Here is a 16281-nt window from a genome sequence, read left to right as displayed (position 1 = left end):
AATATTTTCAGTATTTCTCAGAGGTCGGGTTTCAAGTATAATTTGTTTGAAGTAATGGTGATACATATAACGTTATCCAACGAAACAAGTGTTAGTGATAAATCCCCTGTGATGTTTGTACTGGCTACTGTATACAGGCCACCAGGACACCATACAGACTTTATTAAAGAATTTGCTGATTTTCTATCTGAAGTAGTGCTGGCTGCAGATAAAGTCCCAATTGCTGGTGACTTTGATATCCATTTTGATAATGAAAGAGATTCGTTGGGATCAGCATTTATAGACATTCTGAACTCCATTGGTGTTAAACAACATGTTTCAGGACCTACTCATTATCGAAATCATACTGTAGATTTAATACTGTCATATGGAATTGATGTCAGTGGCGTTGAAATATTGCAGCAGAGCGATGCTTTCTCAGATCATTATCTAGTTTCGTGTATATTCCATATAGCTAAAGCTGTAAAGCCAACTCCTTGTTACAGATATGGTAAACCATCACTTCTACCACAAAAGACAACTTTATAAATAATCTTCCTGACTTATCTCAATTCCTCAGCATATCCAATAGCTCAGAACAACTTGATGATGTAACAGAAACTATTGACTCTCACTTTTCTAGCACTTTAGATATGGTTGCTCTTTTAAGCTTAAGGAAGCTTAAGGAAAAGAGTCCAACACCGTGGTATAATGAGCACACTCGGGCCCTAAAGAGAGCAGCCCGGAAAATGGAGCGCAGATGGAGGAAAACAAAATTAGAGGTATTTCGTATTGCTTGGCGGGAAAGTACCCTATCCTACAGAAAAACATTAAAAACTGCTAAATCTGCTTACTTTACGTCTCTTTTAGAAGACAACAAACACAATCCCAAGTATTTATTTAATACAATTGCTAAATTAACCAAAAATATAACATCAGCAGGTGCAGACATTACCCAGCAGCACAGTAGTAATGACTTTATGAACTACTTTACTTCCAAGATCGAAACTATTAGAGATAAAATTGTAACCATGCAGCTGTCAGCCACAGTATCGCATCAGATAGTGCACTATAGATCCCAAAGGTAGATTGTTCCCAAACTCTGGAACAATCTACCTAACACTGTTCGGGAAGCAGACACACTCTGTCAGTTTAAATCTAGATTAAAGACCCATCTCTTTAACCTGGCTTACACATAACACACTATCGCATTTCTATAATTAAAATCTGTTAAAGGATTGTTAATTGTTAAAGGCTGCATTAATTAGGTCAACCGGAACCGGGAACACTTCCCAAAACACCCAATGTACTTGTTATATTGTTAGAAGAATGGCATCTACGCTAATATTAGTCTGTTTCTTTCTTATTCCGAGGTCACCGTAGCCACCCAGATCCAGACTGTATCCAGATCAGATGGTGGATCAGCACCTGATGAGCCCCAGAGACTGATCCCCAGCCTAGATTTAAACTGCTGATTTTGTCTGGCCAGAGGAGAATGACACTATTTCGACAAACTATTTCCCCGTCTAAATAGTGCAAAGCTAATTTGCATTGTAAAAAGCGCTATACAAATAATATTGACTTGACTTGACTTGACATCCCATAATAAATTAACAGAGCTTTACAGTAGTAACTATAAATATGGTATTTTATTACATGATATGAATAATATCATATTTTCAAATATGATGGTTTCATTATAAATATGGTGATTATCTCTAAGATTCTAACCATAACATGTCAATAAATGGAAAAGTCAGTCAGCTATTATCATATTAATTATTGTGCCTTTAGCACCAACAGCATTTTTATCCCAAATACCATACCTTTACATATTCTTCTGTAATTGACAAACTGCTGATTTGATTCCCTTGAACAAAACTGAAAAACATTAACAAGATCTTTGCCTTGAAATATATTCAACGATTTTATAAATTCTAATTTGCTACACATTTGCTAAACATTAAATATTAGATCAAATTAACACAGAATCAACTTTGCATTGCTGTCCATGATCGCGTCAAGGATCACCAAATTTCAGAAAAGTGCTGAGGTAATTTTTTGTGGCATCGAGTGTTTTAAAGGAGAATAAAGTCAAATGTGCCTTTTACCACAGCCCCGCTGAACCCTCCATCACACCGGTGGGCTGGGTAATGAATGATCAAAGAGAGAGGAAAGTGCTAATGTATTCTGCTGGAGACTGACCCGTGTCCCAGGTGCTGATGTTCTGTGGCGCGCTGGACTGATGCTCCAGCTGCCGCTTCATTAACTGACTCATAGTCACGGCACCCAGCGAGCCTCGCTTCACCTGACGATACTGAGCTGAGAACAGAGAAAAACACCTCAGCAGATGTTCAGATACCAGCTGATCAAACCTCTCAGTCTTACAGCAGTAGCGGTCACAGTGTGTTACACATTAGAGCTCAATGGACAGATGGATATGAGCATGTGTGTGTGAGTGATTTACTAGACAATGAGGAGCGATGGCTGGCTTCAGGGACGGCGGCCTCCAGGGCCGGAGCGGAGGCCGATTCTCTTGGCTTCTCCATCTTCGACAGAGATTTGTCATCTGAACAACAACACAGGCGAGTGAACTTGGTGTGTAACCACCTCCTAACAACTGCATAACATTATAGCAATTGTTAAAGTTAATGCAATTCTCCTGCATCATTGTTAGGACAATAATTAGTAGATTGAACGTGCTTTAATTGCCGTCTACATGATCTACATTAATGTCTTTAAACCATGAAAGTTTGTCTCACTATTAACCTGCTGAAGGTCTTAATATTGAAATGCATTAATACTATAAGCAGTTTGTTTACACCTTAAACATTATGCTAACTATAAGTAACTTTGCAGCTCCATGTCAACTAAGTAAGGTGTTAGGTGTGGATTAAACGGTTTTAATGCACAGTGTATAAAAAACGCCCAACATGCAGGAATGTGCATTAAAACTGATTAATTCACACCTAGCCATGGATTATCCTGCTTATACCATGAACATTTACCAACACTGACCAGTTAAAGCTGTCACTGATGTTTGCAGTGCAATATTTGACCAGGAGGGTAAAATTATGGTTATTGTGTGAATTAACTGTGTGTGTGTGCTTCAGTGAAGGCACCATATTAATATAGAATAGTGTTTAAACTACATGTGCATTAAACAGTTTTAATGCAGACCTTCCAGCCAATCAGAATCAAGTATTCAGACTGACCATGGTATAACTCTCATTAATTTGCAGTTAAATGTTAACTAACTCACATTAGGTTAAGCTTATGTTGACATGCACTTGCAAAGTGACTTACAATCAGTAGATTGTCCATCAAAATAAAGTGTTAGCCGACATTAAGACAGTCACTAGTGCTCTAATGACTGCTAGTTACTGATAGTTAGTAGAATGTCTAAAGTACCAAAATAAAGTGTTACCAGAGATTTATTAATAACTCTTTCCCTGCCAGCGTTTATGAAAAAAGTTGCCAGCCACCGCCAGCATTTTTGCTGATTTTCATAAAAATTTCATGGCCCCCAGAATATTTTGTTGTATGAATATCTGAACATGCAATACATCAAAATGAAGATCAGACCCTCTACTTTCAAACAACAACAACAACAAAAATCTGTTTTATTCTAGCTTCAAGCATTTTTTTTTAGCAACACTTGAATGTAGGTATGTTTCATAAAAAAGCAACAGCAAAAAGCTGAGAAAATCGCATTTTAATCAATTACTACATCTGGATCATATTCAGTAATATTATCAAAGCAAATATGTAGTACTTCCATCAGTATCCCAAAGCTTACACAGGCCTTTACCTCTGGATCAACATTTCACTCTATAACATTACGCGGTGTTCATTTGTATGTGGTTAGTGTTGATGACTGCATTATTTTTCATATGCATATGCTTACATATGAGATCGCTGGTTTCTGCATCTTCCTGGTCTGTGTTTTTGATCGGCACTTTCTAGACTCATTCAGGAGATGTGTAATAGGGCCCCCCTAGCATATAACAGTGAAAACACAGAAACCCGGAAAATTCTGTGTTTGGCAGGGAAAGAGTTAAATGCTAACAAATACTAACCAGAAAAGGCATAGTGTGAAACACATTATAAATAAAGTATTTTATCAGTGAAAACATAGGAACAAGACGCACAAATCCAAAGGATGCTAATAAACCAGGCGGTCAGACCTGATTCTGTGGCCGGTTCTCTCATCTTGTCTATGTTGTTGAAGGAGATGTCCAGATATTCTCTCTGAATGGCGCTGACGGCGATCTTCCTCTCTTTGCGCTGGCGTGGCACGATCTGGATCTTGAACTCAGCTTCATCGCTCTCGTAGTCAGGTTTGGGGTCGCTGTCTCTCTCATCGGTCTCGTCATTGTCCTCGTATCCCACTCCCTCCGCGTTTAACGGATCCAGAGACTCGATCGCGTCCGCAGGGATCTGGAGCACGACAGACCTGCTGGAGGGGCTCGTTCTGCCGCTACCCTCGGGCTGCGCGCAGGAATCTTCCAGGGATGCGTTGGGCATGTGCGACGTCTTTCTGAAGAGATCCCGTTTCTGTCTGAGGGTCATGGTGGCCTCCTGAGGAGCCGCAGGGGGCTGGAGCGTCTGGCTCTCGGTGCAGTCCTCGAGGCTGACCTGCAGCAGCGGAGACTGGGGTTTGCTCAGCACTCCGCCGGGGAGTTTGAGTGCCTCAAACAGGTCCTCATTGCTCTCCACAATACGCAGAGGAGGCAGCGGCTCGAACACCAGCGAGTCGCTGTCGGACAGCGAGAGAATGGAGTGCTTCTCGGGGATGGAGGTGCAGTCGGAGGACAGGTCGATGAGGTCCGGATCCTCCTTGTCGAGCACGGGGGCGGCCAGCAGAGAGTCCAGACCGGCGGGTTTATCTTCAAATGTTTCCATACAGCTGAGCCGCACCTCGGGTATGATGGGCCGGATGTTGTCGTTCTGAGAGCCTCTTCGGTCGATGACAGAGTGGCCATTGGAGGAGTCTTTCCCGTGGTGCTGAGCTCTGTGCTGCTGTCGGCCGATAGAGGAGGAGGACGAGGGCTCCTGCAGGTCGCAGTGGTCGATGCAGGACTTGCGGCGGTGCTCGTCCAGGTTGAAGAGGATGGAGTCGGTGTTGCTGATGTCCAGAGACTTCTGCTTGTGCATGGCTTGCAGCCTCTTCTTCTTGCTGTTGCTGTCCTCTCGGCCCGAGTACAGCAGTGTGTCCTGCAGCGCGCCCTCCTTGTATTCGGCCAGCTCGATGTCACCTGTGCAGGACACAAGAGCGAAAGCTTGGCAAGCGTGATATATATGATATTTCACGAGTTCACACTTACATATATTTAGCACGAGTAAGGTAATGCGTATTTGGCGAGTATAGTAATGCGTAGTTGGCGTGCTGTCCTGGGGAAGGGCTCTGGGCTCAGGAATGGCCCGAACCCAGAGTACCCCCCCCCCCCCCATAGTGTGGTGAGAACTCTAGTGATAGAAGGGGTGGTGGAGGGTTGCTGATTATCCTTCAAATGAATAGAGGTATGTCAGCTGTATTTATATCCGTGCATTGATTAACTTGAGTGCGAACCCAAACTTTGTTAATAAAACATCATATGTGATATATATCGTCTGCAATAATATTGTAATTGTTGTTTTAACAATGTGCCATTTGACATTGAGTAATTTGCAAAAACCATTCAAAACACAAATAGAGCGCATGCATACATTAATTGAAATCTAAACTAGTTACATTTAGTGTTCTTTCACTGCATGATTCAGTATTAAAATACATTTACAATGATCACAAATTCATCCAAGATGGTGGCACTCCGTGGCGTGCAGCTACTTCTGAAAAGAAAAAGTGATAATAATAAACTACGTTTAATTAATATTGTAAATACACAAAGAAAAAAACAAACAAACCAAAATGCCACTGAAGAAAATCAGCAGCGTGGTTGAGGATGAGTTGGAGGAGATCAGAAAATCCCTAAACTTCATGTTGGACGAGTTGAGCAAAGTTGCTAAACAACAAACTATGCTATTTGATTTGATGGATGAAGTTAAACAACTGAAGAACCTTGTGAAAGAGAAGGACAAGAAAATCTAAGGACTGGAGAGAAGGATTGACGAGCTGGAGCAATATACAAGAATGGAGGATATAATTATAAGCGGACTGGAAACAAAACACCGGACGTACGCCAGTACGTGAAGGCGCTCTACAAGAGGAACTACAAACGCTGCAAAAGCAAGTAATCAAGTTCTTTGAAAGCCAGAATATGATCATTCAGAGCGATAATGTTGTGGCCTGTTATACCCTTCCACGAGGGAATGGCGGAATGAAGCCTGCAATAGTTGTTTGGTTTGTGAATCGGAAACATAAAGCCGAGTTACCTACAAAGAAGTTGAAGGGTACGGGAGTGTACCTGAATGAACATCTTACAAAAAAGCGCACGCATTTTGAGGAAACAAAACAAGATGCAAGCTACATGGACAAGAAACTGCAAAGTGATGATACGGCTACATGAACTCCTGAAGAAGCTAAAGTATACGCAATAAGAGAACTCAAAGAACTTGATCAGTATGGATAAGTGATGACTGATTTACGGCAAAATGGATCACCTAAAGAAGCCAAAGAACACACTGTAAGATAACGCTATGAATTGGATCAGTATGGATAAGTGAAGACTGTGTGAAGGAATATTCATATGGACTCAAAAGGATTATTGATATGATGGACATTGATAAGGAATTTTTGTTCCCATTTAGAGATGTTGATGATGGGGAGTTGGTCAATATTCAAATGGACTGTGTGTCTGACCACTTACAATGTCACTGTAAGTACGATAATTTGAATTTTAAATCCTTCAATCACGCGGATCATAAAATGTACGAGATTGAAAATGATATTGACCCGGAAAATCACTTTTTTAATTATGTAAATAACAATTATTGTGAGTATTATACAGAAGATAAATTTAATAGAAATGTGAATATGGAGGGGGCATTATCAATAATACATTTAAATAGTAGAAATCTTTATAAAAATTTCATACACATTAAGGATTATTTGCGTCAGTTTAATAAATTTATTGTGATTGCTGTGTCAGAGACTTGGCTTGATAATGAGAAAATACATGAAGTAGAATTGGAAGGGTATAATTTGTTTACAGTAAACAGAGTTCATAAGAAAGGAGGAGTTGGTTTGTATGTTGACACAGCGTTAAGATCTAATTTGATTAAAAGTTTGTCAGTGACTATATGAAATCTTTTGGAATGTGTAACTATAGAAATCGATATTGAAAGATCTAAAAATATAATTATCAGTTGTGTATAGATCACCAGGATCTTGTATGGATACCTTTATGAATAAATTATTTGGTATGCTCGATAAAAGGAATGAGAACAAAGTACAAATTGTATGTGGATATTTACACTATATAGTAAAGGTCTATTTCCTGTGATTACAAAACCTAGTAGAATGACTAAAAATACTACTACATTAATAGATAATATATATACAAACGAAATTGAAGGAAAAATAGTAGGAGGATTATTTATAAATGATATGACTGATTATTTTCCAGTTTTTGCAACCTTTCAAATATTATTTGATAAAACAAAAGATAGTAGGATAAATAGTTTTAAATTCAAAATAGAACACCAGAAATCATTGCTGCTCTCAGTGAGGACTTAAAGAATAAAAATTGGAGCGAGGTTTATGCAAGTAAAGATCCTAATAGTGCTTATGATCCTTTATTGTCTGTATTAATCGAAAAATACAAAAACCATTGTTTGTTTAAGAGGACCGTAAAGAAGCAAAAGAAAAATGAGGACAAACCATGGATTACTAAGAGAATAGAGAAAGCATGTAAAAAGAAAAATGCATTATACACGAAATTTATAGCAACTAGAACTATACAAGTGGAAAATAAATACAAGATATATAAAAATAAATAAATTATTATTATTAAGTATTATAAGATTTAGTAAAAAGGACTATTATAATAAGTTATTGGACAAGCATAAGAATAATATACAAACAACATGGAAAGTACTTAATAGTATATTTAAATAGAATTACCCAAATAATTATACAGTTTTTTTACAGAATTAAACAGTTGATTATCCAAATTATTTTGTTAATGATGATAAATTAAGTATAAATAAAATGAATGACATTGTCAATGAATTTAATGAGTATTTTGTAAATATTGGGAGCGATTTAGCAAAAGTGATCGTGGAGCAGAGAACTGGGGATAGGATAGATGAAATGAATATTTCCAGTAATGATTATTCAATGTTTATAAGGGGAGTTGATGAAAAGGAAATACTCAACATTGTTAAAAACTGTAAGAATAAATATTCCACTGATTGTAATGATATTGACATGTCGTTAATAAAAAATATTATAGAACATATAGTAAAACCATTTACACACATTTGTAATCAGTCCTTTTTAACAGGAATATAATATGAAAACAGCTAAAGTTATTCCTATTTTTAAAAATGGAGATCGTCACTGTTTTTCCAACTGCAGAAAATTTGACAGAAAATATTTGTGCACAGGCTTGATAATTTTATAGATAAACACAAATTATTGAGCGATCATCATGATGGTTTTAGAACAAACAGGTCGTGGCTCAATGGCTGTGATGGAACTGGTAGAAGAGATTTCTTCTTCATTGGATAATAATGAATATACTGTGGGGGTGTTCCCAGATTAAAAAAAAAAGCTTTTGACACTATTGATTATGGATTATTAATGATGAAACTGAAGAGATATGGTATAAGAGGGAAAGCTTTTACTTGGATAAAATGTTACCTCGATGACAGATATCAGTTTGTACAAATTAATAATGTTAAATCAGATTTAATGAAAGTTACTAGGTTCGGTGCTAGGCCCTAAGTTGTTTGTACTGTACATAAATTATATTTGTAAAGTGTCTAAAGTATTAAAAATGGTTTTGATTGCTGATGACACAAATTTATATTGTTCTGGGAAAAGTTTGGAACAGCTTCTGAATACAGTGGAAATAGAATTGAGGGTTTTCAAAAAATGGTTTGATGATAACAGACTTTCACTGAATTTAAGTAAAACAAAGTTTATAATATTCACTAATCGACAAAGTAAAATAAAGTGAAACTAATGATTAATAATGAGGAAATAGAAAGAGTGTATGAAAATACATTTTTGGGTGTTATAATTGATCATAAATTATGTTGGAAATCACATATTAATCATGTAAAAACAAAGATGTCCAAATCCATTTCAATATTAAATAGAATAAAACATATTTTGAATGAAAAAACTTTATATATATTGTATTGTGCGCTCATAGTTCCATACATTAGTTATTGTGTGGAGGTGTGGGGTCACACATATAAAACCAAGTTAAATTCAATATATATGTTACAAAAGAAAGCTTTTAGGATTGTTAAAAGGGTTGATTATTAAGAACCAACAAATAAACTAATTATTAATTTACATGCATTAAAATTTTTAGATTTCGTTGATTTATATACTTTACAGTTAATGTACAAAGTTTATAATAATTTACTTCCAAATTGTATTCAGAAGCTGTTCAAAATAAGAAAAAGTCAGTATAATTTAAGAGGATTGTATATGTTCAAAAAAGTAAGGGCAAGAACTAATGCAAAAAGTATGTGCTTATCTGTTAAAGGGGTAAATCTATGGAATAAATGTGATAAGGGACTAAAAGTATGTAATTCACTTTAATAAAAATTTATAAAAATAAGGTGATAAACAATTATATGACTCAGTATTAATAAATTGTGGTTGTATGGTTAAATAATTGAAGTAATAGCTGGAGTGTGTATTTTTATGTTTGTTTTGAATTATGTTTGTACATTTTGGGAAATGTTTTTGTAATATTGTTTATTTTGTGTTATTTAACTTAGTGAAAAGTGAGTGAGTGAAGTGACATTCAGCCAAGTATGGTGACCCATACTCGGAATTCGTGCTCTGCATTTAACCCATCCAACGTGCACACACACAGCAGTGAACACACACACACACACACACACACACACACACACACAGCAGTGAATACACACACACACCGTGAACACACACCCGGAGCAGTGGGCAGCCATTTATGCTGCGGCGCCCGGGGAGCAGTTGTGGGTTTGGTGTCTTGCTCAAGGGCACCTCAGTCGTGGTATTGAGGGTGGAGAGAGCGCTGGACATTCACTCCCCCCACCTACAATCCCTGCCGGCCGGGGGCTCGAACCCACAACCTTCGGATTACAAGTCCGACTCTCTAACCATTAGGCCACGACTTCCCCACAAAAGGGGAAGGGGGAAAGGGACGTTCTCTGCATTTAACCCATCCAGGTACACCTGGAGCAGCGGGCAGCCATCAATGCGGCGCCCGGGGAGCAGTTGAGGGGTTCGGTGCCTTGCTCAAGGGTCTCACCTCAGTCGTGGTTGCCGGACCTGAGACTCGAACCCACGACCTTCGGGTTACAAGTCCAACTCTCTATCCATTAGGCCACGACTGCCCCCTGCAAAAGTGTCGCCCATTCAGTTAATTATGTATAAAGGGTAGGCATAATAAGCAAGGCTTATTAGGGCCCAAGCCAGTAAGGCGCAGGGCCCTATTGTTCCCCTAAGGATTATTATTAGGGCCCAAGCCAGTAAGGCGCAGGGCCCTATTGTTCCCCTAAGGATTATTATTTTTTTTATTTTTTATTTTTATTTTTTTTTTTTTATTTCAATCATCCGGGCACTTTTGGGGGCCTTAACGTGCCCGAAAACTCTTGAAAATTGGCACGCACATTGGAACCTGCGGCCATTAGGACGCCGCTGAGGCTGGGACCCGGGCGTGGCACAGGGGCTCTACGGCTTGATGTATAGCTCACACATACTTGCACGTATTCATATGAAACTCGGTACACATATAGAACTCATTGAGCTGAACAACTTTCACGCTGCATGTCTTGGGCTCCGCCCAACAGGAAGTCGGCTATTCAGGGCTGTTTAAAAAGCGCATGCTCTGGAATTTGATATACTCCTCTGAGGATTTCCATACGATTGCCACCAAACTTGGTGAACATGATCTCAAGACATTGGGGACGCTAAATTGCGAAGATATTTTTGATATGTCGAACGGTTTGCCCGTGGCGAGGCGATGAAGTTATGGCGAAAAATGAGACCCAGGAAATGCCTAATAACGTCCACATACATTGTATGATGTTGATCAAACTCCAGTGGTTTGTTCGTTGTATGATGCCGATCGGATAGATGTGACTATTATGACTGAAAGTTATAGCGCCACCAACTGGCTGCAGGAAGTATGTCGTTTTCAAAATGCTTTGAATTCAGCATCTTATTTTTACTCGATTTGCTTCAAACTTCACCAGAATAATGTCAAAACACGGCCGATGTAAAACTGTGAAGGGAATATTGATATCTAAAATTATGTTGCCATGGCAACGTGTCAAAGTTGAAAATTCCTTTCTGGTGATTTTGAGGCAGATAACATGTTTAGAATGTCATGAAACTCAACACACATATCCATTTTAATGATAGTTAGACACTGTAAAAAGCTCATAAACGGGCGTGGAAGAGGCACTCTATAGCGCCACCTTTTGTCAAAAATGGGGGGGTTAGTTTTAGCTACAGATACCAAACTCGGTACATAAATTGTTCTTATTAATCCTGACAACTTTCTAATTTACAGTCATTAGCTACGACCAACAGGACGTCGGCTATATTTATTTTAATGTGGGTTTTTTTTAAAAACGGGCTGTAAACAAATTCATGCTCCTCCAAACAGAAACACGGAAATCACACCAAACATTTTTTCTCATGACGCCAAAATACTGAAGACGCTAAATTGCGGACGGATTTAGGATATCTTGAACGATGATTTAATGGCAATTTATTAAAGTTACAGTAAAAAAGAGAAAACTTTTTTTTTTTTTATCTTTTAAGAGCAGCTTCCAAACACTTCATAAAAAATTACATACACAGAACAATACAGTCTGAGGATATGTGATTAATTTCATGAATTTACAATACACTATGGTGAGAAGAAAATTAAAAAACTATCAGAGAGCTGTTAGACTGCCTCTGAGTGAGAGCTCCCTGCCAGCCTGCAGCTGAGTGAGGGGTGGGGGTGGGGTGGTCTGTGAGTGACTGTGTGGATTGAGCCAGTGGGTGAGAGAGAGAAAGAGAGAGAGAGGGTCTGTTTTTTAAAAATCTTTAAAAAATGCTTATAAATCATTAAAGATTTTGATAACACTTTATAATAAGGTCTCATTTCTTAACATTAGGAAATGCATTAATTAACGTGAACTAACAATGAAAAATATATTTTTACAGCATGTTAATTCTTCCATGATAGTATGAACTAACAAAGAACAATTTTTTTTTTTAAGCATATATTAATCTTTTTAATGTTAGAAAAATGGTCATGTTCAAAAGATACAACTTTACATTTTAATAATGTATCAATACATTTTGGACTTAATATTAATTAACATTAATAAATGGTATATCATTATTGTTGATGTTAACTAACAACAGTTAAATAATATAGTTTTTTAACATTGGTTAATTCACAAATAACATTAAGGATGAACAATAAATTTTTACTTCATTTATTTGTATTAGTAAAAATTATTAATGTTAGTTCATGGAAAAATAAATTGTTAAAAAATGCTTATAAATCATTAAAGATTTTGATAACACTTTATAATAAAGTCTCATTTCTTAACATTAGTAAATGCATTAACTAACGTGAACTACCAATGAAAAATATATTTTCACAGAATTTATTAATGTTTGTTGATGTTAGTTAATCAAAATGTTTGTTAATTCACAGTGCATTAACTAATGTTAACAGATAAAACTTAAAATCTTAATAATGTTTCAGTTTTGAATATTAACTAACACTAATAAATACGGTAACACTTTCTATGAAGCCCGTATTTATAATACATTATAAGGGTATTCTTAAGGCATTATAGTGAATGTATAATGGATTATAAAAAACCTTATAATGTGTTATAAAATCTCATGAATAATCATAACAACAATTATAATACATTATAGGGTAACACTTTATAATAACTGCATGCTATGAATCATTAGGTAAACATTAGTAAATAGTTAGTTCATCCTTTATAAAGCATTGTGGCAACATTAATAGTCATTAGTAAGCAGTTTTTAAATACAGCTATAAATGGCTTGTTCTTTATTTATTAGGCATATCTATGACAAAGGAGATTTAAAGGCTCAGTCATCTTCCTAACAGAAAAAATAAACAAACACAACACAGAGGGAAACAGAAAATAAATATTTTTTCAAGATGCAAAAAATGAAACTGTACAAATGTACACTTTAATTTTTATTTATTTACTTTTTTCAATGAAATTGCAGAGGTTTAGTTTTCTTTTTTTTATCAAGTGTAAAGTTTTCATTTTTTGCATCGTGAACAAATATTTCTGTGTTCTGTATCTGTCATGAATCTGGTCCATGCATTTTCGGTTAATCACCACCAGAGGTCACCCACTCACTGCATGGACTCTTGCACTTCACTACTTCACTGTTCACACTAATCACTCAGGCTTATAAACCATGGACTTCCTTTTGCTAGATGCCGAGTATTGGTCTCGTATATCCTAGCAATAGCTACTCTACAGAGCCCTCTCAGTGATTATAGCCTTGCCTTGCCTTTTCTAGTGTTTTGATATCTGCCCGTGTTTCCTGGATTCACCCTTTGCCTTACCGTTTGGACCCTGTTTGCATCTCGTTTGGATTATTGCTTGTGTACCTGGATTATCTCTCTGCCTTGCCCTATTGGATATTGTTCGCCGATCGTCGACCCACGCTTGCCCGGATCTCTCTTGTGTCTTGCCCATGCCATATCTATTTGGCTGTGTCTTGACTATGTTTATAAATCAAAGTTAGCACATGGATCCGCATGTCTCACGTCTTGTTCGCCCCGTTACAGTATCCCTCTGTGTTGTGTTTAACTTTTCTGTTTGGAAGATAAATGAGCCTTTAAATCTGCTTTGTAAATGCTTTATAAGGTATAAATAGTCCTCACTTTAGATGAGCTCACACAAATAGATGGCTGGCAACTGCTAAAGGTTTTATAACTACCTGACTTAATCATGAATTACAACAGGAATATATGTTAATAAAGAATTTTTTAAATGTTAGAAATGTTAAATTGATCATTAATAAAGTATGAAAAATACAATTATTAAACATTATATATATGCTCGAGAACAAATCATTTGTAGCTGCCTATAAATATCTTACGACATTTCTTGAGTGCATGGATGTTTATATAAAACTATTTGTATTAGTAGACTTAGGTAGGGTAGGTAGAATATTCACATACTTGCAAAGTATCCTATACTCAGTTTGTCTGTTGAGGAACCATCAAAATAAAGTGTTAGCATACAGTATATTCATCAGACGCACTACTAATACTCTCATGACTGCTAGTTGATATGTAATTGCAGAGTTACTTATGTTATTTATAATGCATTATGCATTCATTATAATGCCTTAAGAATACCTTTATTACGTGTTATAAATACGGGCTTCATAGAAAGTGGTACCATAAATACTAGATACTTATTGTTCATGTTAATTAATATAGTTAATGTTAAAAACTGAAACCTTATTGTAAAGTGTTACAAAGTTATAAAGTTTTATATGTTGTTCTGTCTGTGTGTGTTTCACAGAGTTGATGGTTTGGATTAACCCTTTAATTGCCGTATCCCTTAAAACCAAACTGCCAGAGGGTTACTGTGATGCTTGTGCTCGCTGGGCACCGTTTTATTGATGCCACCGGGGTGGCGTATGCTGATGGCTTGGGCCCGTCATCGCTGCTTGCAGCTATATTTTTTTTATTTTTATTTTTTTTTATTTCAATCATCCGGGCACTTTTGGGGGCCTTAACGTGCCCGAAAACTCTTGAAAATTGGCACGCACGTTGGAACCTGCGGCCATTAGGACGCCACAGAGGCTGGGACCCGGGCGGGGCACAGGGGCTCTACGGCGCCCCCTGGAAAATTGTCAGAAAGCTTGATGTATAGCTCACACATACTTGCACGTATTCACATGAAACTCGGTACACATATAGAACTCATTGAGCTGAACAACTTTCACGCTGCATGTCTTAGGCTCCGCCCAACAGGAAGTCGGCTATTCAGGGCTGTTTAAAAAGCGCATGCTCTGGAATTTGATATACTCCTCTGAGGATTTCCATACGATTGCCACCAAACTCGGTGAACATGATCTCAAGACATTGGGGACGCTAAATTGCGAAGATATTTTTGATATGTCGAACGGTTTGCCCGTGGCGAGGCGATGAAGTTATGGCGAAAAATGAGACCCAGGAAATGCCTAATAACGTCCACATACATTGTATGATGTTGATCAAACTTCAGTGATTTGTTCGTTGTATGATGCCGATCGGATAGATGTGACTATTATGACTGAAAGTTATAGCGCCACCAACTGGCTGCAGGAAGTGTGTCGTTTTCAAAATGCTTTGAATTCAGCATCTTATTTTTACTCGATTTGCTTCAAACTTCACCAGAATAATGTCAAAACACGGCCGATGTAAAACTGTGAAGGGAATATTGATATCTAAAATTATGTTGCCATGGCAACGTGTCAAAGTTGAAAATTCGTTTCTGGTGATTTTGAGGCAGATAACATAACACACTCTATAGCGCCACCTTTTGTCAAAAATGGGGGGGTTAGTTTTAGCTACAGACACCAAACTCGGTACATAAATTGTTCTTATTAATCCGGACAACTTTCTAATTTACAGTCATTAGCTACGACCAACAGGACGTTGGCTATATTTATTTTAATGTGGGTTTTTTTTTAAAACGGGCTGTAAACAAATTCATACTCCTCCAAAAAGAAACACGGAAATCACACCAAACATTTTTTCTCATGATGCCAAAATACTGAAGATGCTAAATTGCGGATTTAGGATATCTTGAACGGTGATTTAATGGCAATTTATTAAAGTTACAGTAAAAAGAGAATTATTTTTTTTTTTTATCTTTTAAGAGCAGCTTCCAAACACTTCATAAAAAATTACATACACAGAACAATACAGTCTGAGGATATGTGATTAATTTCATGAATTTACAATACACTATGCAGAGGAGAAAATTTTAAAACTATCAGAGAGTTGTTACAATGCTGAGTGAGAGCTCCCTGTCAGCCTGCAGCTGAGTGAGGGGGTGGGGTGGGGTGGGGTGGGTGTGAGTGACTGTGTGAGTGACTGTGTGGATTGAGGAGCTGGGTGAGAGAGA

At 37.3% G+C, this 16281-nt stretch overlaps 1 protein-coding gene across 1 annotated transcript in view; it reads right to left on the bottom strand.

The window, feature by feature from the left end:
- Positions 1–16281, bottom strand: part of LOC306886342 (protein unc-79 homolog) — a gene marked incomplete at both ends in the record, with an annotated part of 80750 nt that overhangs the window by 13013 nt on the left and 51456 nt on the right. The window contains 4 exon segments of the mRNA XM_079443383.1: positions 2117–2143; positions 2146–2301; positions 2447–2548; positions 4167–5237. Of these exon segments, the coding sequence (XP_079299509.1) occupies positions 2117–2143; positions 2146–2301; positions 2447–2548; positions 4167–5237 (1356 nt within the window).

The sequence above is a fragment of the Barbus barbus genome (assembly GCF_936440315.1).
Source record: "Barbus barbus genome assembly, chromosome: 20".
NCBI lineage: Eukaryota > Metazoa > Chordata > Actinopteri > Cypriniformes > Cyprinidae > Barbus > Barbus barbus.
Note: the sequence above shows the minus strand (reverse complement) of the source record. Positions and strands in the feature narration are given on the sequence as shown.